This window comes from Dermacentor andersoni, chromosome 5, assembly GCF_023375885.2.
Source record: "Dermacentor andersoni chromosome 5, qqDerAnde1_hic_scaffold, whole genome shotgun sequence".
In the NCBI taxonomy this organism is placed as follows: domain Eukaryota; kingdom Metazoa; phylum Arthropoda; class Arachnida; order Ixodida; family Ixodidae; genus Dermacentor; species Dermacentor andersoni.
The window spans coordinates 158,484,880-158,511,400 of record NC_092818.1 but is presented as its reverse complement, the minus strand read 5'-3'; the positions used below and the strand labels follow the sequence as shown (position 1 = coordinate 158,511,400).

The 26,521-nt window shown below is 42.6% G+C and overlaps 1 protein-coding gene across 2 annotated transcripts; it reads left to right on the top strand.

Annotated features, from left to right (window-relative positions):
* Positions 1 to 23: 23 nt before the first annotated feature.
* Positions 24 to 25,574, top strand: U2af38 (U2 small nuclear riboprotein auxiliary factor 38). Of its 2 annotated transcripts, XM_050178992.3 has the most exons (9): positions 24 to 128; positions 518 to 605; positions 710 to 776; positions 3,780 to 3,859; positions 4,244 to 4,315; positions 7,358 to 7,491; positions 17,682 to 17,720; positions 21,240 to 21,335; positions 25,210 to 25,574. In XM_050178992.3, exons 1-9 carry the CDS (start codon positions 85 to 87, stop codon positions 25,349 to 25,351), a joined length of 762 nt encoding a protein of 253 aa, XP_050034949.1. In that variant the 5' UTR covers positions 24 to 84; the 3' UTR covers positions 25,352 to 25,574. The 2 variants fall into 2 exon arrangements, with proteins under 2 accessions (XP_050034949.1, XP_050034950.1); XM_050178993.3 differs by lacking the exon at positions 17,682 to 17,720.
* The last annotated feature ends 947 nt before the right edge of the window (positions 25,575 to 26,521 follow it).

Here is a 26,521-nt window from a genome sequence, read left to right as displayed (position 1 = left end):
AGTTTGTGGCGTTCTCTATAAATCAGTATAAACGCAACATGACCGGTAAGAGCCGTCCTGAGTGAAGAGAATTGCGAGTTCAAGATGGCGGAGTATCTGGCTTCGATTTTCGGCACTGAAAAAGATAAGTAAGTTACTAATTTCATGCCCTTGCTTGCGTGCTTCGCAAGCACAACTCGCCTTTTTTAACCAAGCAACACGCCCGTGTTCATGCTTGGTGCTGCTGTTGTTATTTATTGGAGAACATAGGCAAACAAACTGTCTACGTTTCAGCAATGCCTCTGTTCATGGCTTCATCTAGCGCTTTCCTTTTTCTTGAGGGTAATACTCGCAAATCTGCAGAGCATTATGAATATTTACTTTTTTTGCATTGGTTAAAAAGCACAATGGGTCGCGCTCTAGTTTGCTTACCGCATTGTTTGCTCATTGCAGTATATCGCCTACTGTGTATATGCTCGTTGCGTGAATAAACCTACTTGTCGCCTTGGTTAACTCGTACGACGCTTTCTTTTTGTAGAGTCAACTGCTCCTTCTACTTCAAGATTGGAGCCTGTCGACATGGCGACAGATGTTCGAGGATTCACAACAAACCTACATTTAGTCAGGTAAGTTTCCTACACTGTCGCGGATGCCGGTGACGCGCCCGCCTTTGCGATTCAAGCGCGAAGGCATTCGGTTTATCGATGGCTAATCTTCTCCTTTGTCGCAGACTGTTCTGCTGCAAAACCTGTACCACAATCCTCAGAACTCGGCGCAGACAGCTGATGGATCTCATTGTAAGTGTCATTTACCCTACATATCCATCGCAAGGCGCTTTGCGTATTTAACTAAACAGCCTGGGCCAGTCAGCACGCACGCCATAAATGCAGGCGCCTGGGTGTCGCCGTTGTGCGTAGTTCACTGAAGTGCAGTCGTTGTGCACTTTGATACTGTTTCGCTATCGCTTACTGAAATGGGATGTGGTAGTGTTTGTATGTTTTATAAAATTTAACTATTCTATAACTATAGCTACTTTATAAGTTTAACTATTCTAATGATTCATGCACTTTCCAACGCATGTTGTATGTCTTGCTTCCGTGGGTTTTGAATATGAGAATATGCTCGCTGTGCAACACAGTTGCAGCCAGCCCTTGCAGTGTCTTAATAGTGAGCGAGTGTCGACCGCATGTCATGTCAGCACCTTATGATGGTGAGATTGGCGGCAGTGTGCACAAGTGTGCAAATTTCCAGCTCGAATGCTGCCTGCTACGCACATGCCTTGCCTTTTGTTACTGTTGGTTCCAGTAATACAAAGAAAAAAAAATGGAAAGCGCGTCGCAGATGTGATGTCTTAAACTACACCTATTCTCAAACCTTCTTGCTAACAGCATTGTACAGATAATCCTAGCAGGGCTTGTGTCCTCCCGATGTGAACACTGTAACAGATAATGCTCACACTGGAGAGTGCTTTCTGTGCTTGTGCATGCTGTTGCAATTGTAAGGTGGCATGCCGCACAATTGACGCTATAAATGTGCCAAGCTGTTTGCGGTCACATATTCAGTAAGAGTGGTTTGGATCAGAGACAAACGGGTATAGCTGATATTCTAATTGACATTAAGAGGAAAAAATAGAGCTGGGCAGGTCATGTAATGTGTAGGTTATGGTGAACCATTAGGGTTATAGAATAGGTGCCAAGGGAAGTGCAGTCTAGGACAGCAGAGGACTAGGTGGGGCAATGAAATTGGGAAATTTGTGGGTGTTAGAATCAGTTGGCGCAGGACAGGGGTAATTGGAGGTTGCAGGGAGAGGCCTTCAGCCTGCAGTGAACATAAACTAGGTTGCTGCTGCTGATAATTCAATAAAACATTTATTTTGTTGTTGCAAGGGTGTACCCAGGCAAAAGCAGCCTTGTCTAGAATGCACCACTGGGGCTCTGCTGAGCAAGGTAGTGCTGTATAACATTAACCACTGGATTCAAGATAAGTGTCCACTGTGCATGCACGGCAGAAAGATTGCTTCCTGCCACCAGAGCTGTGCTGCAAGCCTATGTGGCTTTAATATGACGTTCCCAGTGCAGCCCTGTGCTGCCGTGTTTTATTAGTGTAACAAGGCGGCCAGGCAAGCAAGTGCGAGTGATAGCAGGTGACCGCGCATTTTAATGTACGCACCATGCTCGCCAGACGTGTTGTCTGTCTGCTTGCCTTAGTGCTGCGTGTTCAGCAACAATGGATGACATGTTTTGTAACCGTAAAGAACATCGAGCTTGGCCAACTCTCCGAATGAGTGCGCAGGCGCGCGGATGATTATGTTGATGAGGCTACAGGAAATTAAATGACTGCAGCGAGACTGCTTGAGCACCGCCTTTGAACGCATCTTCTCGGAAATGGTGGAGAGAATGCCAGCACACACTTAAAAAAAATGGCACATTTATTTAAGCGATACAACTGTGCCAGTGTATGACTGAAACATAACGAGACAGATCAGGGACAAAGCGGCAGAATGGGCCATATATGCAACAGTTCAGTAGCAACACAAAAAGGGAGGACGATTGATGAAATGCATTAACGAATGAAATAATTATTGCATGAAAAAAAAAAGAACTAGTGCAGGACAGGGATGAAGCAAGGCACGAACAGGACATGGTTAAGGAGTCGGGAGGAGGTTTCCCTACAGGAGTTCTAGAAGTATCACTGAGTGGCTGAGTGATCGCACAGTGCTCCGCTCAGTATGCAATTGGATTCCCCGGAGCTGCTTTAATGTTATCAATTTTGCTTGGCAAGGAATTGTAGAAGGCGAAGACAAAGTTGGGCACGACCCGCTGGCGATTTCACTCTCCCTCAATTGCTTGCCCGGCCACCTGGCTATATGTGTAAGAAACACAGTGGCATGGTGCTGCGCTGGCCGCCGTGGCAGCATCATATTAAAGCCACATGGGCTGCAGCAGTACCCTATGGCGGGATTGCACAAGGTGGAAACTGGAACAAGGAAGCGATGAGCAATAGAAACCTGTCTCGAACTCGGTGGCACGTTCTAGACGAGGCTGCTCACCTCTGTACATGATTACAATATGCAGGAGGGATCATTTGTAATTTTCAAGGTATTAATACAAAGTATGTTGATATTACACCATGTTAAGTTGGAATTTACGTCGCATACAAAAAAATGTGAAGTGGTCAGTGTTGAATGAAAAAAAAAAGCAGTTTTGTCTGCAAGTAAAGTGAGAAAGGTAACAAGGCAGAACATTAGTATGCAATAAAGGTAATGCTAATGTAGCACTTTGAAACACAGTGATGTTAGCACTCATGGTTGAGAGTAGACATTCGAAGTAGGAGCAACCCAAACACGGTTTCATAGGTGGGTTTCTAGTAGCAAATGAATTTTACTGTACATGTTAATTCATTGCCTCAAGTTCACCAAAAGAGATGCTCCTAATTAATAAACTCAAAGGACATTACTACAACAATAAAAATTGCTGCTTTAATTTGTGCAGCAGGCTTGTAAGTGCGAGCTGTGTGCAGTGCTCTTAATGAAATTCAAGTTGGCATGGCGAAAGGATGTTAAATTTCAAGGTGTGTACTGTTAAGTAAGCTTCATTTAGTTTTCAGTAAACATGCGGGACAGGGGCAGTATACATGTGAGCAAATAAGCGCCCACTCGTGATAGAACATTTCCCGACTTGCAATTCTGAGTGTTAGAAAAAACATGTGATCCCTTCTTGATTCTTAGTCTATTTGAAGATTGTTTCGCGTCAAATTTTCTGCAAATAGTGTTTCACGCCAACACGTTTGTTTCGTTCCAGTGGCCAACATGACTGAAGAAGAAATGCAGGAGCACTTTGACAACTTTTTTGAAGACGTCTTTGTTGAGCTAGAAGACAAGGTATGCCATATTCTGTGGCGTGCATTTCCATTCATTTTTGGTGGTTCTGTCACTTTTGTAAATTTGATTTGAACTGAAAAGTGCTCGTGCTCAAACTGTGAGCCTATGCTTGGACTAGCTGTCGAAGGTTCCTTCAAAATATTATCTGCTGCTTAGTCGCAATTTAAAGAATAGAAAAACAAGGGGAGCTCAGAAACAAGACAATTTACAAGTGTATAATCAGTAGTGCTCACATATACATGATACAAAAGCAAAGATCTGTCCATATTAAAGTTCTTGTTCTGTGCATACATCAGAAGTGCGTTCTGCCGATTACTGGTGCTGCTTGTTTTTTTAGTATCTGGTACTCTGGCCTTCATTTTATTTATTTGTTTGTCGTTACAGTATGGAGAGATTGAAGAGATGAATGTGTGTGATAACCTTGGTGACCATCTTGTGGGCAACGTTTATGTCAAGGTGAGTGAAGTCGGTTTATTGTGTCTGTGCAGTTCAATCAGACCTATTTACAACAAATTGCAGAATGCACAAAAGTTAGTCATGAAATATCCCTTATCTCAATATACAGTTAAACCTCAATTTAACAAAGTATATTGAACTTTTTATCACTTCTTGTCCATAGAACACTATGTATTTTGAACCTCAATATAATTGTTCATTTATGCACCAGTTCAGTATAACGGCATTCACTGTTGCTGCGAAGGTATACTGAGGCAACAAATGGAAATTGTCACAGACACAGATGATCACTACGAGCCACTATCAAAGAACGCCATCAGCTGTGGCAGCTGAGTGGACACAAAAGCTTCACAGGCTTTGCTTCACACCACCGATGCGAAAATATTGTCGACACAGCATGAAACCATATCTCTGGTTGCCGACTCTCAAGTTCAAGAAAATGGAATTTTTTTTTTTCCATTTGCCAGATAATCGGAAAATTTTAATGCCCTTTCCTTGCAAGGTGATTGTAGTTACAGCTTAAAAAGCCAAATTTATATGCAGTCGCTGACTGATCTTCCGGACCTTGTAGGGCCTGAAAAATAGTCGGAAAGATCGAACAGTCCTAAAAACTCTCTCAGCCAAAAATATAAAATTTATTAGGTGTAGAATGACGCCGTGCCTCATACTATGTTTCGAGGTGATCAGATCCCGCATTAAGTGATTATGACGATAGGGTTGACCGAAAAAAGGAAACAAGAAAAAGTGCCTTCCCCTAGAGCATTTCTTCAGCAAAGGAGCAGCGGGCATGACCTGCGATACTGGAGGATATCGTGTGTTCTCTATTGAAAGCACGCACGTCCCTATCTGGGAGGCTATAGAGTGGGCCACTGGAAGCCAAGCCAGCGGAAATCCAACGTGGTGGCTTGGTATGAGCGATTTAGTGTGGTGCCTAGGATATACTGGCTAATGTGCCGAAAACACACACCCGCATGGTCACCACGGTGATGCCTTCCCCCAGCCACCGCACAGCGGTGCTGCCAATCCCTAAGTTGTAAAGCCTGTGAACTAAGGTGCAGCTGCGTGCGTTTGCAGCATAAACCTGCATAGGTAGTACAGATGCACTGCGCTCTTCACTGCAAAAACTGTCCTTCTGCTTGCCTTGGCAGCCCTTTGTCTAAATGCTTTACTGGTGGGAGACATAAACTTACCCACCTAGCCCTATGAAAAAAATCCTGAACCCAACAGCACGACGAAGCACACGAAACTTGGAACACCTACTACCACCGGGCTAGCTGGCTAATCTTTATTTTGTCTGTTAAATAAGATTGAATTTGGAGCATTCACCGAAAGACACAACTTGAAACAAACACTGAAGGTTTGTTTACACATTGAACACAATAAGTCATTGTGGATGAACATGCTTTACGGCAATTTGGATTGCGGTCCGGTCACTGCAGTCATGCTTGTCAATCCCGGGTGTAGCATACACAGTCCTTGCTGATTGAACTCAATCACCTGTATCCTGGCTACCATTGTTAATGGCCAGTGGCATTTAACTAATTCTTAATGGCCCGATTGACACTAGTATAAAAAAAATTTTTTTTTCTTTTAGGACATTATGTGTTTTGTTCGCTTTCTTGTTAAATATCAAGGGATCTCAGTGCTGCAGTCCAGTGATGAAGATAGCAATATGGGTCTCATATTCTGGATAGGTATATCGACGTTTTGGTCGATGTAATACTGTGCTTGCTGATTCAAAACGTTAATATATCTCTAAGTAGATATTAAATAGTGTAACATATATGCAAAAAGAAAGCAAGGACACCTTTGCTCTTTCCGAACATGTCACTGTCTTCGATGATTGTATCTGGTAATTAACACAAGTCAGAATAAGACTCATTATTCATGCATTTTATTTAGAAGGCACAACCTGCGTTACATAGTGCCGATTTTACCTACTTTGTTATACCGAGGTTTAATTGTATTTGATACAGATCATTATGGATTTTCGTTCATATGTTGTGAGTTCATTTCCTGTGGGCTCATCAGAATAGAAAATCCAGAGAAAAGTGCCCACGTAATTACTCAAAATAAACCCGGATGTTCATCGTGCAATGATTGCTGTTAAGTGCACTCACTATAGTGGCAACAATATTATGCTACTAACCTTTCGAGAGTCAGACATAAATATAAAGCACCATCTGTATGTTTGAGAAACAGGGCAATTTTTCATATCTGTTGCCCAGCAAGTGCTGCCACTCCGTAGTCTCTTAGTTTTAATTCGAAGCCGTCCTTACGCTGGCATTTCAGCAACCACTTTCATGGGCGTGCGGTGGTTAGTGTTGGTTTCATCTTGCAGGCTGTTTCCGTTCTTTGCGCTCACACAAGCTGATGTCTGTCTCGTTTCTAATCTCTGAAAGGGTCACTGCTAGATGCTTGCTCGTTTATAGCTAACGATTTCCCCGTATACTTACGATGCTTCCATGCTTGTGTTTATTTTCTCAAGGCTCACGAAACTGATTGTCTCTTGTTGGCATTGCGATGAAAGATTATTACAACTTTCCAACCCTTTTGGTTTTTCTGACGGGTGCACAACCATAGTTTTCTTGTGTGCTCTCACGTACACAGTTCGACTACGCTATGCGCGTGCGTGCTGGTTGCTCCTCTGCAAGTGGGTCGAGTGGTGATTCCTCCGATGCGGTCTGCTGCCCAAGTGCCTAATCGGAACATATCTATTTCAGCATGTCTATCTTTTTATTCTTATAAGTATTTATGCAAGCCAATCCGCATTCATGAATACACAATGCATGTTTATCTACAGAAAATATTTTTTGTCACATTAATGGTGACTCTAAAAAAAATGCAGTAACATTTTTTTTTAGATAGGTCAGTGTGAAGATCTTAAATCTGTAATAAAAAAAAATCAAACCTGATGTGTTGCATTTGGAAAAGAGAAATTGTCCTTCAAAGGGCTAAGCTCTTCAGTGAAACCGGTCTGGCAGCTTCAAAAATAGGTTATTGTAGCACTAGTCAAAGCTTCTGCTTTTCCTATTTGCCTAGTTTCGCAGGGAAGAAGATGCTGAGAAGGCTGTGGCAGACCTGAACAATCGGTGGTTTGCCGGTCACCCAATCTATTCAGAGCTGTCACCAGTCACCGACTTTCGTGAGGCCTGCTGTCGCCAGTATGAGATGGGGTAAGTGACCTGTTACATGCTGAGCTCGCTTAAAACAAACTGTAAAATGTGCAGTGTTTTTTTACATACTCGGGGCTCCTTATAGCTGAGCTCATACATAATGACCTTAGGAATTGTTTGTTGTATGCTTATTTGTCTGTAAGAATATCAAAACCAGAAATCAGAATGTGCACACTTGCAGGTTTTCCCCTGTTTTCACATATAATATTGAAAGAATGATGGCACTATACTTTTGGTTGCAGTTAAGTAGTTTCGTGAAAATTTTAAAGTGGGTACTGTAACCTCATCTTAGCAAATAAACTTGCAGGAACATCTAGTGCTGCCAAAAATAGAGATAGCTCACTGCACCTTGCATTTCCTTGCTTTTGTTTAACTCTTTCGTTACCAGGGGAGGATTACCATTTTGAGAAAAATATTGTTGCCACATACCATGCTTTAGCGTATAGTTTGCATTAATAATTTGTCAAAATATAATTGGTGTTTCTAAGGACCTAAGTTGCAAGGAAGAAAGCTTTAACAGATAATAGACAAAACTTTGTGAAGCCTTTATTGTAATGTTCCAAGAACCCTTTTCTATTATGAAGACTAGCACTCATTTATTTGGATACAATTGCAAAAAAGTAAAAAAGAAATTGTGAAGATGCCCAGTTCTTTGTATAGGGCAAGTGGAAGACCTTTTTGAATGCGCTTAAGAGGAATAAAGCTGCTCAGGGTCGAAACTTAAGCTTACCAGCGGACAGCTGCCAATTTCTTTTTCCAGTCATCACTATGCAGCACTGCGAGATCGTAAATCCAGCAACGTAATGTTGTCTTTTGACTTACTGCTGGAGCTCTGATCACAAAGTTTCTGTGTTGATGTGCCGTAATCATGAGCAATGTGCTTTCTTTCGAATACAATGAAGGCAAAGGCCATGCAAACTGTCGCCACACTGCACACGCTTCAGTTTACCAAAAGTTGCGCCTAAAATCACAGTTCTGCCACAGAAACAAAATTAAAACTGATTCTGAAAGCCCTTTTCCTGGACTACCAGCTGGGTAGTGTTATGTATCGGAGCACAGCTCTTAGGTGCTTGTTCCTGCGGCAAGTGTCAGCGTTGTCCCTCGTAACTGAGCGAACGAACACAGCAAAGAATGAAAAGGAACGCGGAACGCAACAGAAGATGAAAGATGCCGACAGCAGATAGTGTGGAGGAAAGCGGAGGAGGGCATGGCAATAGTGGGAGAAGAAAAGTGTAGTGCCGCGCAAGAAGGATATTTGCAGCAACAATGGCTACGAGATGCACCAGAGTAGCGCACGCCGTCTGTGTGGAAACAAAGCGCTGCATGAACAGAGGTCTGCGGCGGCTGCTGTTAATCTCGCCCACACATTACCCGTGCGCCACCTCTCACGATCTCCCAATTAGCGAGGCAGTCGCGCCACACTTTGATCCATTTACAACATGGCGCATGAGACAGATTGTCCGTACAAGCCAATATATTGCGAAATGAAAACACCTATGCAGCTGCGCTCAAATTTAGCATTGGGGAGTATTGTAAACGTCGGTTAATTTTTTGTAAGACAGCTTGAACGTGCTAAAATCGGCACTTAATATCAGATCACTGGTGATCAATTTCAATATGCATGGCAATGGAAGAGTTAATCACTGCACATGCTTGGTTGAGGGTAGACGCAGGTAGCTTTCATAAAACAGTGTCACACATGAAGCAAGGGGTACTGCATCTTGTACTAGGGCAAACGGCATGATGCGACATCGCAACTGCAGCCCTGTAACAGGCATAGTGCAAGACTCGTGAACACAGCTGTGCTCAACACGTGCAGTTCTTTTTGTGGTGCATCGAAGCAGCTGGCACGGTTCTGTGTTACACTCTAAAGACTGTACTCTCTTCAAGGTGCAATTTTTTCACAGAAAAATCTGCATCAGTCATGTGCACAATCAATATTTACTATTTTCTGGCCAGGAACAAACACCTTGCACCTCTCGTCATTTGTTTGCATTCCTGACAGCAAAGTAGCATGCATGCAGCATGGGGAAAGAAGGCATGATTGATAATGATTAATGTGTGGCGAATTGCACCTTAAACAGTGTATGATTTTTAAAAGTGCAGCATGGCCACTTCATTGCTGCACCTTGTGTTGAATCCTGAGAAAACTCAGGTTCTTTGGATTTTCCTTCTCAAGCATTCAGCAGTATTGATGACAACTGCTGACAACGTAATTTCAAGTCATGGGAAGAACCCTCAACAGTTGTCACTTTGAAAGTCTGTATGTAATGTAAGCCACAGCCATCTTCAGCCCTCAGCCACAAGGTTGGTGCGGCCCATTTGTTGAGCTTATGTACCCGTGAAAGTGTACCTATGCATAAAAGCTGATGAGAACTGGGGCCAGTCTCTGGCGTCCCTTTGCTTAGATCGAGATCACAAATGCCATTGTGGCCATGATGACTGCATTTCAATGGAGGCGAAATGCGAAAATGCTTGTGGGTACTTAGATTTAGGCACACTTTAAAGAACCCTAAGTGGTCAAAATTAATCTGGAGTCTCCCATTACTGGGTGCCTTGTAATCACATTGTGCTTCTCTCACATAAAACCCCAGAACTTATTATTATTATTACTATTATTATAGTCAGTGACAAATCAAGAATGCAGGATAGGCTCCTTTCAGGCAAGTGTGCGGCACATACCATTTATCCCTCAACACTTCAAGAAATAGTTCTCTTGAAAATACCATCAGCACAAAGAGGAGCTGTAGCTGTTCAGCAGCAGTGGGCACACCAGGTCATGTACCCCATTTACAAGGAGACCAAATCATCCAGTGGTGGAACAGCTGCGCCAGTTGTGCCAAACTATGCCAAGCAAACCTTTGGGCCATCCTGGACCAAAACGACGACATTTTGGTGGAAAATTTCACCGAGCCTGCACCAAAGCAAGCATAAAAGCGAAACCCTCCTTTCATCGATGCTTTGCAGCTAGCAAAACCAGCAGCATGCTATCATCATCATCATCATCATCATATAAGGAAGCAGACAGGTATCCGTCCAAGAAGTTTTTCAATCTATATTGAGAAACTATGGGCTGTTGGCTGGTTAGTCATTCGTGCATTTTTCTCTGACGGATGTACAACGTAGTGCACGACACTTTATTTCGGTCTTCGTCGAACCTGTGTGGTACCGCAGAGTTTGCTGAAGGAGGATGTCATATTCTAGGATTAACGGTAAACTTTTTCAATGTTTATGGGTGATAGCGGAGCTTTGCAAAAGAGCCACTGAGATGAGAATTGTGCATGGTGCATAATTAAAGGGACACTAAAGGCAAATATTAAGTCAAGCTGAAGTGATAGATTAGTGCTCGAGAATCTCTAAGACGTCAATATTATTGCGAACAGAGCCCTAATAATCGAGAAATTGAGGTAAATGCAGGACATTAGAGACACTCCCGGGACATTCATGTGCTTACCCGATGATGAAAGCACTCAGTTGAATTCTGTGACTAGTACTCAACCACTCGTTGCAAAAAACATCCTTGTATTGTATTATAATATGAAATAAAATGCTACTTGTCCAGCTCTATTTCACTTTTAGAAAGAACTCATTGAAGTTACCCTTGACGACGACGTGGGCTGTCGAGAGGTTTCATTTTCACTTGACTCCGCACCGCCCATGCATTCGCGTTTCAGTAGTTTCATTACCGCGTAGCACTGCATTGCGCTGGTTTTTCTGGCTTGCGAAACTCGCACAAACTGCATGTAGCAGAGAATTCAACTTCCATGTGATGTTGCGGGATGCCCGAAGGGTCTGCGCCGCTTGACCAAAAAGCAGCTGCAGCGGCAAACTCACCACTCCATCTTGGCTCGGTATCGCAGTCTGTTGGGCGGTGTTTTACTCACCGACGACAGCAAAGGGTGCTGATGGCGTATGCAACGTCACCACTCCCCCGGTTGGGTGGCGGGAGATTTGAATTTCAAAGAAGGTATTCGGATGCTTCAGATGCAATTTTCTCGTAAACTAAGTATTTTATTGGCACGAAACAAGCGTTGCGAGGTTTCTGGAATGGTATTTAAACAGTTCACGTCGACTTATATTTGCGTTTAGTGTCCCCTTTAAGAATTGCATTAGCAAATGTGGTACACGGTGAGAGCCGCCACTTCGATGGATGCCACCATGTACGTTAGTGCAATGCTTTTGCATCGAGTTTGTGTTGCTGTGCTATTTCGGTCAAATATCATCGCTGACGCAAATGCAAACCTGTATTTGCATCTCGCTCAGTGTGCAGGGGCGCTGACTCTATATTTTGCGGCCGCTATTTGAAAATTCCCTAATGTGCATGGCATGACATATTGCATGATGTCATGTTCAGTGTAGGCATGCGTACTCGTTCAGTCTTGTGGTGAGCCTTTGCCCACAAGCCATGACTTTCGCACTGTGTTGCATCCTAAATAATAAACACGCATTTGTTCACGATCTGTCTGTGGTGCCTTCTCCGCACCATATCAACAAACCCGGCAGTAGCACCCTTTGTGCATCGCAATGGGGAGTAGCGTCGAGTGCTTTCCTGACCGCGCTTGTAGGGTAAGCCTTGCACAAACCCGTCTCCACAACATATTGACTCTATCAATTCATATTTCCATGGTATTTGGTAAGCACATGTGCATTGGACCACGTGCCAAAAGTCCTTGCTACTGCGCCAGGACCTGCGCCGAAAGGTGAAATTAGCTGTTCCACCACTGAATCACCAAGTTTAAGGTCAAATAAGAGTGCACAAGCAGGTTGCTTGTACTGTTATTTGTTTGAAAAGGGAGTAAGAAGGATTACATTTACCTCGTGTACAACTACCTCCTTGCTGACAACTCTTCCTTCCTTCCACTCCATTAGCTTTGTGTGGGTGCAAGCACCACTGCCAAGATGTACCAGGAAATGCTGAATCGACCGATTGATCCATTCCCTTCATAGATTTGCTACTCACTTCTGACACACAATAAGCTCTGCAGCAGGGCTAGAACTTGTTCCGTGCTACATGGAAGCACCCAAGACAGTGAAAACGAGGCGATGTATGCATGTACTATGAGGAAGGAGCAGAAAATCTGGACAACAGATTTACTGGCACATGTTCCCTTTTGAGGGTTGCTTGCCGCTAAATTCTTAGCCTGCCACTGACTGTAGCTCAGTGTCGTGCCAAAGACAAGGAGGGCTTGTCACTTGCTTAGGCAGGCAGATGCTGGCAGAAATTGAAAGCAGGCAGGTTTTGGTGGTTGCAATACACATTCCAAACATATTGTTATAAACTTTGTTATAGGTAGGTTTCACTGCACATGCTTAGGTGGCTGACACGATCAAGCTGATAGAATAGGCTGGTTTGGCCCTGTTTTCTGCAATTATGCCTTGTCTGCCTTCCATGCAAAGCTGTCGTCCCAAGTCCCTTGTCTTCATTGTGCCTAGCAGTGAAGTTACAGTGAATCACTGCAAATTTTCAGCTGCAGCTTTTATTGTATGCTTTTTATTGCAAGCTGGTAGCCTCTGGGGACAGAACTTGAGGCTGGTTGAATGTGTGAATGTGTGAAGTGCAGTGGCTGTTCGTGTTGCATTGTGTATACTTTCTTTTTGTATGTAGCTGCTTTAGACAGAGAACATAACCAAGGTCACATTTAATGACCCTGGCAAAGGCTGTATTGGTTAGTAGTGTAGATGAGGGTGTTTGTCATGTCTAGAATCGGGGCGGTGTCGGAAGATTGTCTTGAGCGTATACAGGGTGTTTCAGTTAACTTTAGCCAGAGTTCAAAAATATGCCGATGCACTATAAGACCACGCGACCAAAAGCATGTTGCTCACTTTTGTACGTAGTGCGTCGCACTATATGTTGTATTTTGCTGAATTAGATAATTAGTCAAGATTAATTAACCAACTTCTGAAGCATCGAAGCTGTGAAAAAAATTCCAATTAGAAAGTTGCAGATTGGTTCGCAAAACATCCAAAATAAACAGTTTCTGTCTTTCTATCTATTAATAAGTATTAGTGCCTTTCAGCTTACTGTGGATGTCTGCGAAATACAAAAAGAACACCACGTGACTGCTCCCAAGCGTTCCACACGCAAACAAACATAGCATTTAGCCGGGTGTGCTGCTGCTATGTCTGCTTATTGCTGTCATGCACCGCCACGAGGCAAGCACTTGGCTGGCGTAAATCGCACAGTCAACGGCTTTGTCACTGCCCTGTTGCCTTTTAAGCGGCGGCACACCCTGCTAAATGCTATGTTCGTTTGTACGCGGACAGTTTGGGAGCACTGAAATCGCGGCATGCAAGTGGTTATGTCACATATCTTTTGGTATCGTATTTACTCGCATAATGATCATACTCACGTAATGATCGCACCCCTGAATTTTGTCGTCAAAATACAATTTTTTTCCTTTCCCATATAATAATCACACCCCGAACTTGTCGCAGCGATATGTTGTGTGCCAAGTCTAGCTAATGATGATAGCATTTACCATCTGTTGAATGCTGTCAAATGATACGCGAACGACTCTTGAAGACATACCAAGCAGTCTGCACGCACCAAACATTCTTAAGCAGATGTCCAATTTCATTCCTTTCATCATTTTCTGCACTCCCATGAAAAAAAAAAAAAGCTACAACCAAACTTTCCTTGACTTTATTACTTGTAGGCTTCATAATGGTTTAGGCCAACAACAAAAAGGCACCTTTCGATTCTTCTTGTCTGCACTCGCGAGCACGCAACAAATCGCGAGCGGCAACTATAGTGGCCACGTTTACACTAATACATTAGAAGTGTACTCTGTTCATACGCCGACGCTTGTAACACAGCTAAGATATTCGCCCACCCTTAGCGGAAACGTGCCGTATTAGGATAGTAGTGAAGACAAATGCCGCAGTCTCCGCAGCATGCCCGCCATGTGTTTCTATGTCACTGGCAGCTACGCGCGCCCATCTCTGTTTCTGTCCCCTCAAAGTGGACATGGCTGCGGTATTGTCGCAAACTTGCCAATATTAACGGTATTATTCATTACTGATACGGAAGAAACTGTTTCAATGCACGTAATGTACTCACGAGAACAAAAATCGCGTTCGGCTTGCTCCGCCGGCCGCCATATTTGTTTTGTTGTCCCGCACTGTTACAGCAGCAACCGCCTGCTTGTTGACCTGTTGTCATCCCGCAGCAAACGCAGGATGAAAAAAAAAATCATTTTCGCGGGAAATTTAACCCGCGTAATGATAGCACCCCTGAATTTGCATCAATTTTTTTTTACAAAACAGTGTGATCATTATGCGAGTAAATACGGTATTTCGCGGGCAACCACAGTAAGCTGAAAAACACTAATACCGAATAGATAGAAAGTTGGAAATTGTCTAATCGGACGTTTTGCAAAGCGTTTTTCAACTTTCTAATTGGAATTTTTTGCCTAACTTCGTTGCTTCGGAAGTTGGTTAATTAATCTTGATTAATTATCTTTTTAAGCAAAATACAAAAGATAGCGTAACACTACATACAAAAGTGAGCAACATCCATTTGGTCACATCATCTTAGAGTGCATCAGCATATTTTTAAACTCTGGCTAAAATTGGCTGAAACACCCTGTATATTCATTGCCCAGCTGTGTCCTTGTGCAGCTGAAAAAAGCGGCACTTTCAGCATTGACAAAGAACGTTTTATGAGAGACACTGATTCAAAATTTACGGGTAAGCACATTTCAGACTCCTTTACTCAGGTTTTTGCAGCTTTTGCTACAAGACATGTGTGCTCAGCCCTACAAATTAGTACACCAGATTTCAGTGACACCTAATCTACCTAGCTGCCCGACATGGCCTCATTGCTTTCTTGTCATTGCCAGCCTTGGTCATTAACTAATTAGTGGCTGCAGTTGTTTCTATAAGAATTCATTAACATAAGGTAAATGCCATTGGGGATTAGCAGTTGAGTGTTTTTCAGGTAAGTAGCCACAGTCCTAGCTTATGTATTGCACAGGAAAGCACAAGAATGCTTTGCAGTCGTGAGTTTAATGCATGGAACTTCTTACTTTAAAATGCAGTGTAACATGGCATGATACATGGCATATGTTGCCATGTATCATTCACCTTGTGCAGCAGAGATAAAAATCTGTGAGGTTTAAGTGTTTCATTGAGGAATCTCCAGTTTGTTCATGCCTGATGTGCAGTCCAAGACATCCGCACAAATTCTGAGGTTTATTTCCAATTGAGGAAGTGGTTCTAGCGTAGCTTTCTTTAGCTTGGTCTTTACACTAACATAACATGCTTTATTCTGATAAAATACCAAGCACTAGGAAAATTGCCACAATACCAGCTTGTCTTTAGAATGTAAGCTGAAAGTGTGGTCTGTAATTTGCCAAGTGTTTTCTGTTATTCAAGAAGTTCTGCTACCTTCTGTTGCTGTCAGGCTTATGAATGGTCCACTTCCAATCGACAGAGAAGTATTCATTCAAGCTCAAAACACAATATGAGTAGTGTAACAACTGAAGCTGTGACTCTTACACACCTTCATATTAGCGATAACTGTAGCTGTTTCTTATCCATACTTCATTTTGTATTGTTATCCTGCTTGATATGTCCTGGTGGTCTCAAGCTTTCAAAGGTTTTATTCAAAGGATTTTTGTGTTTCCTGATATGTGGCATGTTGACGTATAGATGTGATGCCACTGGTTGAGTTGAGATGTAATGCAAATAGCAGGATTGGGGAATTGGTGGGTTGGTCCTCTGTCAGGTTTCTTTGACGCATCGTTTGCTGATAGTGGGGTCTATCAATGAACTTTTATGCAGTTTTCTGTGGCATGCCTGGCTAAGGTAACCCTTGTCGGTTATTTCCTGCGTGCACACCCTAACCCCTTACCTACCTTAAACCTTAGTATTTCTCCACTTCTTTTTTTATGACTCTGCTACTGAACACAAGTGTCAATGTGAAGAATTATGTTCATCTATAGATGGTCCCAAAAGCAATAAAACTTCTGCTAGGAATTAACTCTGAGACAGAGGGAAATCACATTTATCGTTGTTGGCTGTTTCCCATACTGTAAACATTGTACAAAAATGGTCTAAAATATTGACTGTGAGGACGTTCTTCACAGTCTGAGCAGGTATTAGAGTACAATTTGATTGGTGTTGTATGACAATTGGGAATAGCCTCATGAGCGTGCTGGCAATTGCTTCACCTGACCAATGTATTCAGGATTGAGCATACTTCACCTATATGGTTTGAGTGTCCTGGAGGAGACGAAGTAGCCAACTAAACATCACTTGTTGCAGGTGATAAGATCTTTGAAAAAAAGAGCAGATTGTTAAGCTCTTTACACATGGCATTGTGACTGCTTTACTGAATCGGTTCAGTATGTGCTTCAGAAACCGCTACAGCAGATGGTGTATAACTCTCGTAAGCAGGGAACAGAGATAAGCATCTTGACCAGTCCTGAGGAGCCTTACTGGGGCTATTATGGTATCTCTGTGATAGAGCTGCCATAGTAGTTTTCAGTTATAGAGCTGTTTGATGATTGTGTGATGGACTGTCACTGTGTGTCATTCTGAAAGTCATTTTAAAAATATTTGGGCTTCCAACATTAGTGGCTCTATCTAATATGGCAATTGGTTTACTACATCATGCGCACTAAAGTCTGTTTTTCAGTGTTCTAGTGTGCACTTTTTAAAAGTAAGCTTGCTTCAAAGACAGTTGAAGTACATGACTAGTTTTGAAGGAAAGCCAGATTGTTGTTGCCAAAACTTTTCACAGTGTGTTATAATGCGAGAGGCATGTAAAAAGAATAATTTCTGGGAATTTTATGTTTGTTGCATCTGTCAACCTGATAACGAAAAGATAGTAGTTTGAGAATGCTTTTCTGAAGCCAACATAGTAGGTGAAGGGTTAAAAAATCGCTTGTAGCATTTTCTGATCAGCTGCAGCAGCAGCTTTCATCATTTACGACCGTTTCCCCCTTTTCTCAGACAATGCTAGTTTCATTCAGCCACACATTCCCTGGCATTATTAGCCGTATGTTCAGATTCCTTGCCGCTCGTGCATTGGCAGTGAAAGTTTCTGCTAGAATCAAGTCATATCTGGAACGATGTGCAGATAATTTTTTTATTTACAATAAATTCGAGAACACGGAAGCCATTAAAAAAAGCTCGCTGCCCCGTTTCAAAGCTCTGAGGAGTAACCCTGTGCTCTGTCTTTTTAGCTTGAAAGCAAAGACTTGGCGTTCCACGGCAGCTACTGAGTAAGTGGCATTTCCTTGGGTGGGTGCGTCAGGTTGTTGCGGCAGTTGTAGCCGTGGTCAGCTTCAGCTCTTCACATGTGGGGTCACCAAGAAAAACTCTCAGCCATTGCAGAATTGCACCTTTGCCTGCTAGGTTTTGCCAGAAACTCCTTGCGGTTGCTAAGAAAAGCTGGCTTTAATTAATGAAGTAATGGCTGCCCCTGGCTTGTCTTTTTCCTGCAGCATTTTGTTCCAGCTTTCTTTTTCCTAGGTGAAAGAGCACTGGGATCCCTCTAGGTGCCTCCTAGTGAAAACCGTCAGTTTCGTTTCAGCTTGCGAGTGTCGCATGCGACTAATTTCTTTTTTTTTTTTTCCCCTTTGCCGCACTGTATAGCACAGTCATCAGTTGGCGCGGAAGGCACCAAAACATACCACCATTTCTGACGCCGTCTTTTCCATTTCAGTCTTCGTCTTGAGGTCATCTCTCAATTTAGTTGGTCAACGTTTGAGCTCTCCCCCGATACATTCCCTCCCCTCCTGCATTCAGCTTTGTTTTTCAGCTCCAGCTGCAACATGAAAGTTGTTGGCTTTACTTTTCAGCTCTGGGACCTTCTTTTTCAGCTCTCTCGTTTTTATTTCCTTGCGGTCAAGATTTCTTGATTCAGGGGTAGCCACAGAGCAAAGGCGATTTCGCTACCTGTCACTTGTCCATCGTTGAGCCGATAATGACATTTGTTTCGTCTTTTATGTATAGTTGTGTCTCTTGACAGCATAAAACCATTTGACGTGACAAAATTTGTAAGGTAATCTAAGTATTGTTGGCTGTAGGGTACCTGGCAATGCAGTGTGGGCTCTGGAAGCCCAACGCTCGTGCTAGTATGCAGTTATGAAGTGCCCGTATATATTTAACAACTCTTTAGAGCGGCTCAGTCTGCTTGCAAAGAAATGCAATTCATAGTGTCCTTACATTGTAAACAAACGGAAGTGTTATTTAAAGTGTTTTACTATTTCCTGAAGTGTGCAAGCAGTGCAGAGTGTGCTTTCCATCATGTGGTATGAAAATAAAATGGGTATCAAATAAAGGCTCATAACATGCTTTTAATGCAACAAAAGGTGCAGTCATGTAAGGGCTTAAGAATCGCAAATATTTTGATCCGATGGAAGCAGGAAAGCTACTCGACATACGGGCTTTGCTATAGCAAATGATACATTTTCACAAGGATTGTTGTAACAGGAAGGGCTTCTAAGGCCTAGTGCTTTATTTGGGGGTGCTGTTGCCTGATTTGCTTGTTTAAGACACCGGATGTGTTGCACATTACAATCAAGCACTTCTTAGTTTCGAATTGAAACTTTTATTGCGCGGTCCAATGTTTTTGTGATGAGGGTGATATATCTAAAGCAATCAGTGCAAGCTCACTGCTCCAGACTGCTTACAAAACTTACTTTAATAGTTAGCCACCAAGGTATAACTGTTAGAAGAGGTCCTGCAACACTTTTTTCAATATTGTAAATAAACTTGTCTAGTAGGTTCACAATGCTCTTAAGGAGCCAATATTACTTTACACAACAAGGAGCATAAAATTTCACCAAAAAGACTGCCTGCCTTTTTCTCTTACTTCTTAAGATCGTTGCCATTTTTCTTTCTACTATGGTACGCAAATACACGTAGTGGTTATTATTTCTACCTTACCTGCCATGGTTGCTTAGTGGCTATGGTGTTGGGCTGCTAAGCACAAGGCCGCGAGATCGAAGCCTGGCCACGGTGGCCGCATTTTCATGGGGGTCAAAATGTAGAAACACCCCTGTACTTAGATTTAGGTGCACTTTAAAGAATCCCAGATGGTCCAAATTTCCGGGTCTCCCCACCGTGGCGTGCCTTGTAATCAGGTCGTGATTTTGGCACGTAAAACCCTATAATTTAATTTTTAATTTTAGGGTATGTTTACACCATAGAATTTGTGAACATGCCTGAGCAGCATGTCTATACTTAATAGCACCCACTAGAAATGCCCATGTGTGTGCAGTTTCCTCTGTATTTCTTTGCTACATTCTTCATGCTGTGTTGTTCCAAATGTGCTTTTCTAAGCAACTGCAAGGGTGTTTCATCTACTGTATTGATGCCACTCAGGTTTTTGCTGACTGGCTCTTTGCTTAAAATTTTATGTTTTAGAAGTAACAGTTTTAACAAGAACAGTGTGTGCATATAATTAGCCTGCTCCAGCATATCGAAACTAACTCGTTTTTCTTTTCTTCTGAAGAAATTTTGTGAGTAGTGCTGTTATGTTGTCTTAATATTGCAGCTTTGAGATTGTTTATGAATGTTGTCCGCTGTTATGGCTGGTAACCGTAGCTGTTTGAGAGTCCAGAGATTTTATCACAATGCACAAGTGCAACTGCTGATTGTATCCTTGTGGCTTACTATCTCTACACTGATGTAAGCTAATTGCATAGGTACTGTAAACAGACACATGTGATTATTGACAATTAATTTAATAACTAAGGGGGAACGCTAATGCTCAAAGTGATACTTGGGCTGCCACCCTGACTGAGCTGAAGGTTCTTCATTTGTGGGTAATGTTTGCATGAGGTAGCACAGATAATACCACATCAGCAGGAACCACAAGTTTCTTTGCGAAATGTGCTGTAGCTTCGTTTCACTGCAAGCTCATATAGTAATATTACACCCTAATTCTTTCAGTTGTAGAAAACAAGGGTTATCTGTCCATAAAACCTCCACAACATAGCATTGGTGTCAGTCAGGAAGGCATTTACAACCTGTTATTAAGAAAGTGAGGCTTGAGTGCAGTTTCTGTATACTGCCTAAAGGAGCAGAAACGAACATTTTTATTGCGTTTTCCATCTTGAAGTAGGCCACGTTCACAGGACATGATTCATGACTCACTCGTAACTGTCAGCAGTGTGGCATTGCAAAGTGTGTGCAAGCACACTGTGCGAGGAATGCACAGTTGGCTTTTGTCACCTGCACTGGAGATCAAGTGCGCACATTGTGGCTTGCAGTGAGCGTGGATTACACGTTGAAATATCTGTTTAACACCATGTTATTGACACTAGGCCTTCTACCATTCTCAGACATACTGTAGGAGCTTGGCACCACAGTTTCTGGAAACGGCATACTGTAAGAAATGTTCCAATATCCTGAATGTCTGGCTCATTCTCTTACTTAGTCATGGTGCTCCATGTCCTGCAGTTAGCTAAATTTTATTTTTCCTTCCAAAGGGAAAGGTTATAAAACGTTTGAAGCTGTGCAGTCCCTACTTAAGAATTAAGTGCTTTCTTTTGCCTGTAAGAAAGCCACTTTTGTTGGAGTTGGATCCCACCAGCCTCTATGGAATCCTGTGTTCCGGTTTAAGCGCTTGCTTTGACCTTGCCGAAGTGCAGTTCTACAGTGGTGGCCCGAGTACTTCAATAGTGGCATGCATAGCTATTGGTGTGTCGAGCATTGCCTGGCCTTGTGTCTGGGGCTGGGGGGGGGATGTGCATTTTCATCCGGGACTGCCTTCTTTTCCATGTTGTATCTAGGGAGTGCACTCGCAGTGGCTTTTGCAACTTCATGCACCTCAAGCCCATCTCGAGAGAGCTGCGTAGGGAACTGTACGGCCGCAAGCGCCGCAGGAGGTGAGCCATGTCCTTTGTGTGCAGCTGGAAAGCACGGATCGGTTGCCTGATTCATTAGTGAGAGCATGTGTTCTCTTCTTGAGTTTTGCACAACTAGGCAGTTAGCAACAGCAATCATCTCTTTACTCATTGCAAAATTTAGGGTGAGGAGGCAAATAAGGCAAGAACTTCAAAGCAGACTTGCAAGGTCTCTGTTTGCTTACACGTACATGCCAAACAAGCATGGGGTTTTATTTGAATGTACATGTTTCTAGATTTTTGGCTGCAAAATAGTATCCTGAGTATGCTACAGTGTACTATGCCCCATCCAGTTATTCTTTTTCTTTATGATTATGATTGAAGGGGTTCTGATATCTGCAAAATGTACAAAAACCTTTTTGACATGTAAAACAGAAATTGCACTCAATGCTAAGAAGGCCAATGCATGAAGAAAAGCCTACATGTCTACAGAAAAAGCATGAAGCTCCTTTTTTTTTTTTTTTTCAATGTAAAGTGAGGCTGCCTGTGATTCATCAAACTAATAATGTTTTTAAAAAAAAAGCTAGTGCTCCAGAATCTTGGCTGTGTGTGTGAGTGGTGATCACATTTAAGTTTTCCAGAATTTTCAAAGGTCACCTGTTACAGATAACATAATTCTAATCTTTGAGCTGAATTATTCAAAGAGGTGGACATTACTTGCTTGAGAAATCGAAACACATATTCAAGAAGTTAAAAAAAGACAAATCACGAATTAACTTTTTTGCAGCGCATATTGCAATTTACTAATTGTAGCCACTGAGTTTGCGAGGTGTATCCACTTGGAATGAATTTCCAAATTGGCACCAGTTTGGAGATATGCACCATCAAACTCGCCATAAGAATGCATTGTTGTTCCACTTAATTTTTTAAACAAAGCTGTTTCTTATGCATTGAAGCACAAAAGTAACTGGAACACCCATGCATTTCATCTTACACTTTGGGAAATATGTTGAAACTGGTATCATCCTGGAGGTTCATTTCATGTATCTATCTCTTGCAAACTCGCTGGCTGTATAAAAAGGAAAAATTGTCATCCACCTGAATGTAGCACAAAAGAAAACTGGTATAGGTTTCCTTTATAGCTTGAAGAGGGGACGTGGCAACGAAAACTTTTTTATTTACGGGAATAAATTGATAAAATTTGGCATCCAGGTATGATTTGTTATGCTATCATAACTGAAATCAGTTTTGTACTATCTCTTATAGTTTTCGAGTTACAACACTTGACAGCCTCTAATGGTCATCCCCAAATTAATTACACATAAGTTCACCAAGATTTTCACATCAGCATGTTCACAAAGGCCTATTCTGTGCAATAAAGCTATTAGTTTATTTTTTAAATGCTGAAATGAGCAAAATTTTTTTAGCTTTTTTATGCATATTTATCGTCTTATTAACGACTTTTGCAAAAACCCCATTATCAATATTTTTATGAAGTGCAGATAAAAATGGACAGCTTTATTGCACTCAGCAGTGTTTCAGGATCTAAGTGCAAAAGACAGAATGATTTTCTGTTCATTCGTTGTGAAATGGCACTGGGATGACTGGAAGCAACTGCATAAAAAATGAAAGCTGACAAAACGGAGCTCAAAGTTTCATTTGTTGTAAACATTAAAATTTTTACTTTGAACACCTAAAACCCGCCTGGGATGTAGTCCTTTGCCTGTGAGGACACATTTTCTTTACGTTTCATGTAGTTTTTCGCTTCCTTGCAGCAGTTTCGTGCACCTTAGTAGCCTTTTTGATGCGTCGTGCATTCATGCGTCATGCATAGGTGGATGATAGAGCTTGCAAAATGTCCGCTCTTGTCTCCTCTCCCTGCGCAACTTGTTCATTAGTGAGAGTGGGAGCTCAAACCCGCAGCTAAATATTTGATGCGAAAACTTCTGCTCTCGCTGATGTCATGTTGCCATCACAACCACACGTGGATGCACCGCCACCATAGCCCACGGTCGCATAGTCAGCACCTCACGCGGACTTGTTTCTAAGCAGCTATGAGGAACATTCTACATTTACAGTCTGTGGCAATGAAGGAAACATGCAGTGAGAACACATGTGGCAGCATCCTGAAGATAATCCCACAGTCTCATTTGCTTTTGTTTAGGCTGGGCAGCAAGAACACAGCAATTTTATTTAGTGCAGTACTTGTAATGAGGCATAAAATACACCGCACAATGTTAAATCAACGTTTTGACAAACGCAGTCATTACAAGTATATTGAACCTTGGTATAAAAAACAGATATAACCAGTTATCGGATGCAACGAAGTAAATTAACGAATTTGGTTGACAGTGCTTTATTTCAGTGGGTTAACCTATGGCTATAATGAAATCGAAAGTACAAGGTCCAATGCAATATCAGATATAGCGAAGCGAATATTTGCTCACTTGCAGTTCAAAACATGTTTCTTGGTAGGCAGGCATTCCGGAGCAGTATTCTCGATCAGTAATTTTTGTGGATATGATCAGGGTGTCGAACCAAACCAACTGAACCCCGTACCCAGACTACAATTTTTGGTGGAACCCAAACCGATATTTTTGGAACGTGCCTGAACCGAAACCCAAGCCAAAAGTAACAGCAGTTACCGGTTCGGCACAAAACAGTTCAAGTATATAAGCCGACAACGGGTGCTCAACAGTTCGCACGATTCTTCGAATAACTACTTCTTCACTTGGCACACCCTACTAGCAGATTGTTACGACTCAAGAGTTGCCTTGTGTGCGAGAATCACGATAGACAATGGGTATGTGATGGTTACTACGGCCACCTCAGCAGGGGCGCTTGCACTCCTGAAATCGGCTATGCCGGTTGTGTTCTGTGGGCGAAAAGTTGTTTCAGGACTCTGTGAAGTAAGCATTTCTCATGGCGCTCCCAATTCAGCCAAACCGGTTTGCGAACCATTATAAATTTTGATTTCTTCAAACCAGAACTAAAATGGAGCGCATTGAGCCTAAACCCAAACCGCTATTTTAATTTTTTTCACTTCGACACCCTGGATACAATCACTTTCACCTTATTGGGCACTCTACCTGTTGGGCGAGCATCTACAAATAGCAGCTTTCCTGGCAGAGTGCGAAGATAGCGTACCCAGCACTGAGCAAGAAGCGCCATCACCCATAGACACTGATGCTTCCGGTGCCAAGTCCCGAAATCTGTTGCAAGTGGTCATATCACCGACCGACATGCACTGCATATTATTGCTTGTGTCATGGGAAGCAGTGTTCATAACAACAGCGTTGTCACTACTAGCAAACTAGAGCTCCAGCCACGACCAGTCTGGAGCGAGTGTCTGGCATCTGACCAGACGCATGCTGTGGACTGGACATGTGACGCACCGTCAATAGTCAGTGATCGCAATTGATCAATGTCAGTTTTGCTGGGCTCAGCTGCACAGTAACAAGTAGCAAATAATGTTGGTGCAACGACTTGTCAGTCATGTCGGACAGCATGCGTCGCACAGTGCGAGGAAGATTCTGTCCCCTGTCCACACCGATGAGTCATTTGCTAGTCGCATGAAATGTTGTGAAAGTGAATTTATCTCCGAAAGTGAATGACCGACAGTATCGCCCTTGATGGGTGGCTTGAAATTCTGACACACGGTGTCATGAATGCATTTCTCTAACATTGTGCTTTTATAATGAATGTTGCATACAACAAAGTAATTGTAGCTGTTGCTGGGACTTCATAATAACAAGGTTTGGCTATAGTAAATTATGCTGATAAGCCACTTGGTGCAGTAACGCATGAAGAAGCCCTGCCTGTATATCTTTCCTTCATTGCCACAGAAAATTGTGGATGTAGCATTAACATCAAAGTTGGTTTGGCCACTGTTCATGGAAACAATTGTGTTGGGCAGGTCTCGGTCCGGATCACGAAGTCCCAAGGGACCCCGGCGCCGCAGTCGAAGCCGTGAACGCAGGCGTCGCAGCCGCAGCCGTGAGCGCAGGTCCCGATCCCGAGACAAGAAGGACCGAGAGGAGCGTGCTGGTCGCTTCTGAACCTCCATACATTTCTCTGAAAGGGCATCTGTGTGCCCCTCTTTTCTCAAGTTCATTTCCTTTTCCTGCTTTTTCATTCACTGTCCGCATTTGATTTCTGACCACCTTTTATTTCTCTCCCTTCATCTCACTTAGCAGCCTGGTAAACATTGATGTACTTTCTCCCTCCCCTATCCACCTCCGGCAGAGAGAGCTTGAATAAAAACATGCTGTCAAGGTCGTACCTTTTAGCCTTGCTGCTTTCACTTTCGCAAAATTGACATCAGCCTACACATATTCAGTCTACTGCAGGACAGAGGCCTCTCCTCTTGAAGCTTCAGTTGCCCCCGTCTGTCAGTTTCTACTCTTATCAACCCCTGTCACCCTCGACTATGTTTCACTTCCAGTGGCACCTATATTGTTACTCTATATATAGACCACCTGCTATCTCTTTCATGCATTACGTGACGTGCGCAACTCCACCTCCTATTCTCAGTTGTAATATTAGCTGCCCAGCAACCTGTGTTAACTCAAATTACTGAAGAAAGCAGTTGCTGAGGAATACTGTATTCAGTCTGACAGCCACTCTAGGAAAATCAAATTGGTTTTCGCTATCAGCAGTATTGTGTACTGGCAGAATTTTTTATATTATGCATATTGTTTCTTAAAGGAAGCACTTCAGTACAGTAATACAGTATAAAGCCTCAATTTTTCAAGATTGCAACAAATGATTATGTCGCCTGTCAGTATGACCAGTTCGAAATGCATGTTGTGAGGTGAAGCTCTCCTTCAGAAGAGTTAGATGCACTACATAAAACAGAAGTAGTCGCATGGTGCCTTACACTGCCACTTATGCCTGCCATGACTCTGCTGCCAAAAGCGGGGTCTGTTGAGCATCGGAACATGTGTGCCCTATTTTTCAATGTAGCTTCAATGAAATATAAACAATTCTCGCAAACTTCTTTATGTGGCTACGTTTCCATGCCTCATAAGAATGAGCAACTCTTAGTCCACTTTCATGTTAAGTCATTATAGAGAACACTTCCACCAATTGTTTACTTTTTCTGTGTTCAGCTGCATTCTACTGTCTCCGCAAATAGTATTTAAAGCTACCACAGAAATAGGGTCTCACTTGAATAAATTTCCTCCTTTTGCACAAAAATGACAATCGGTGAATTTATAAAATCTGAC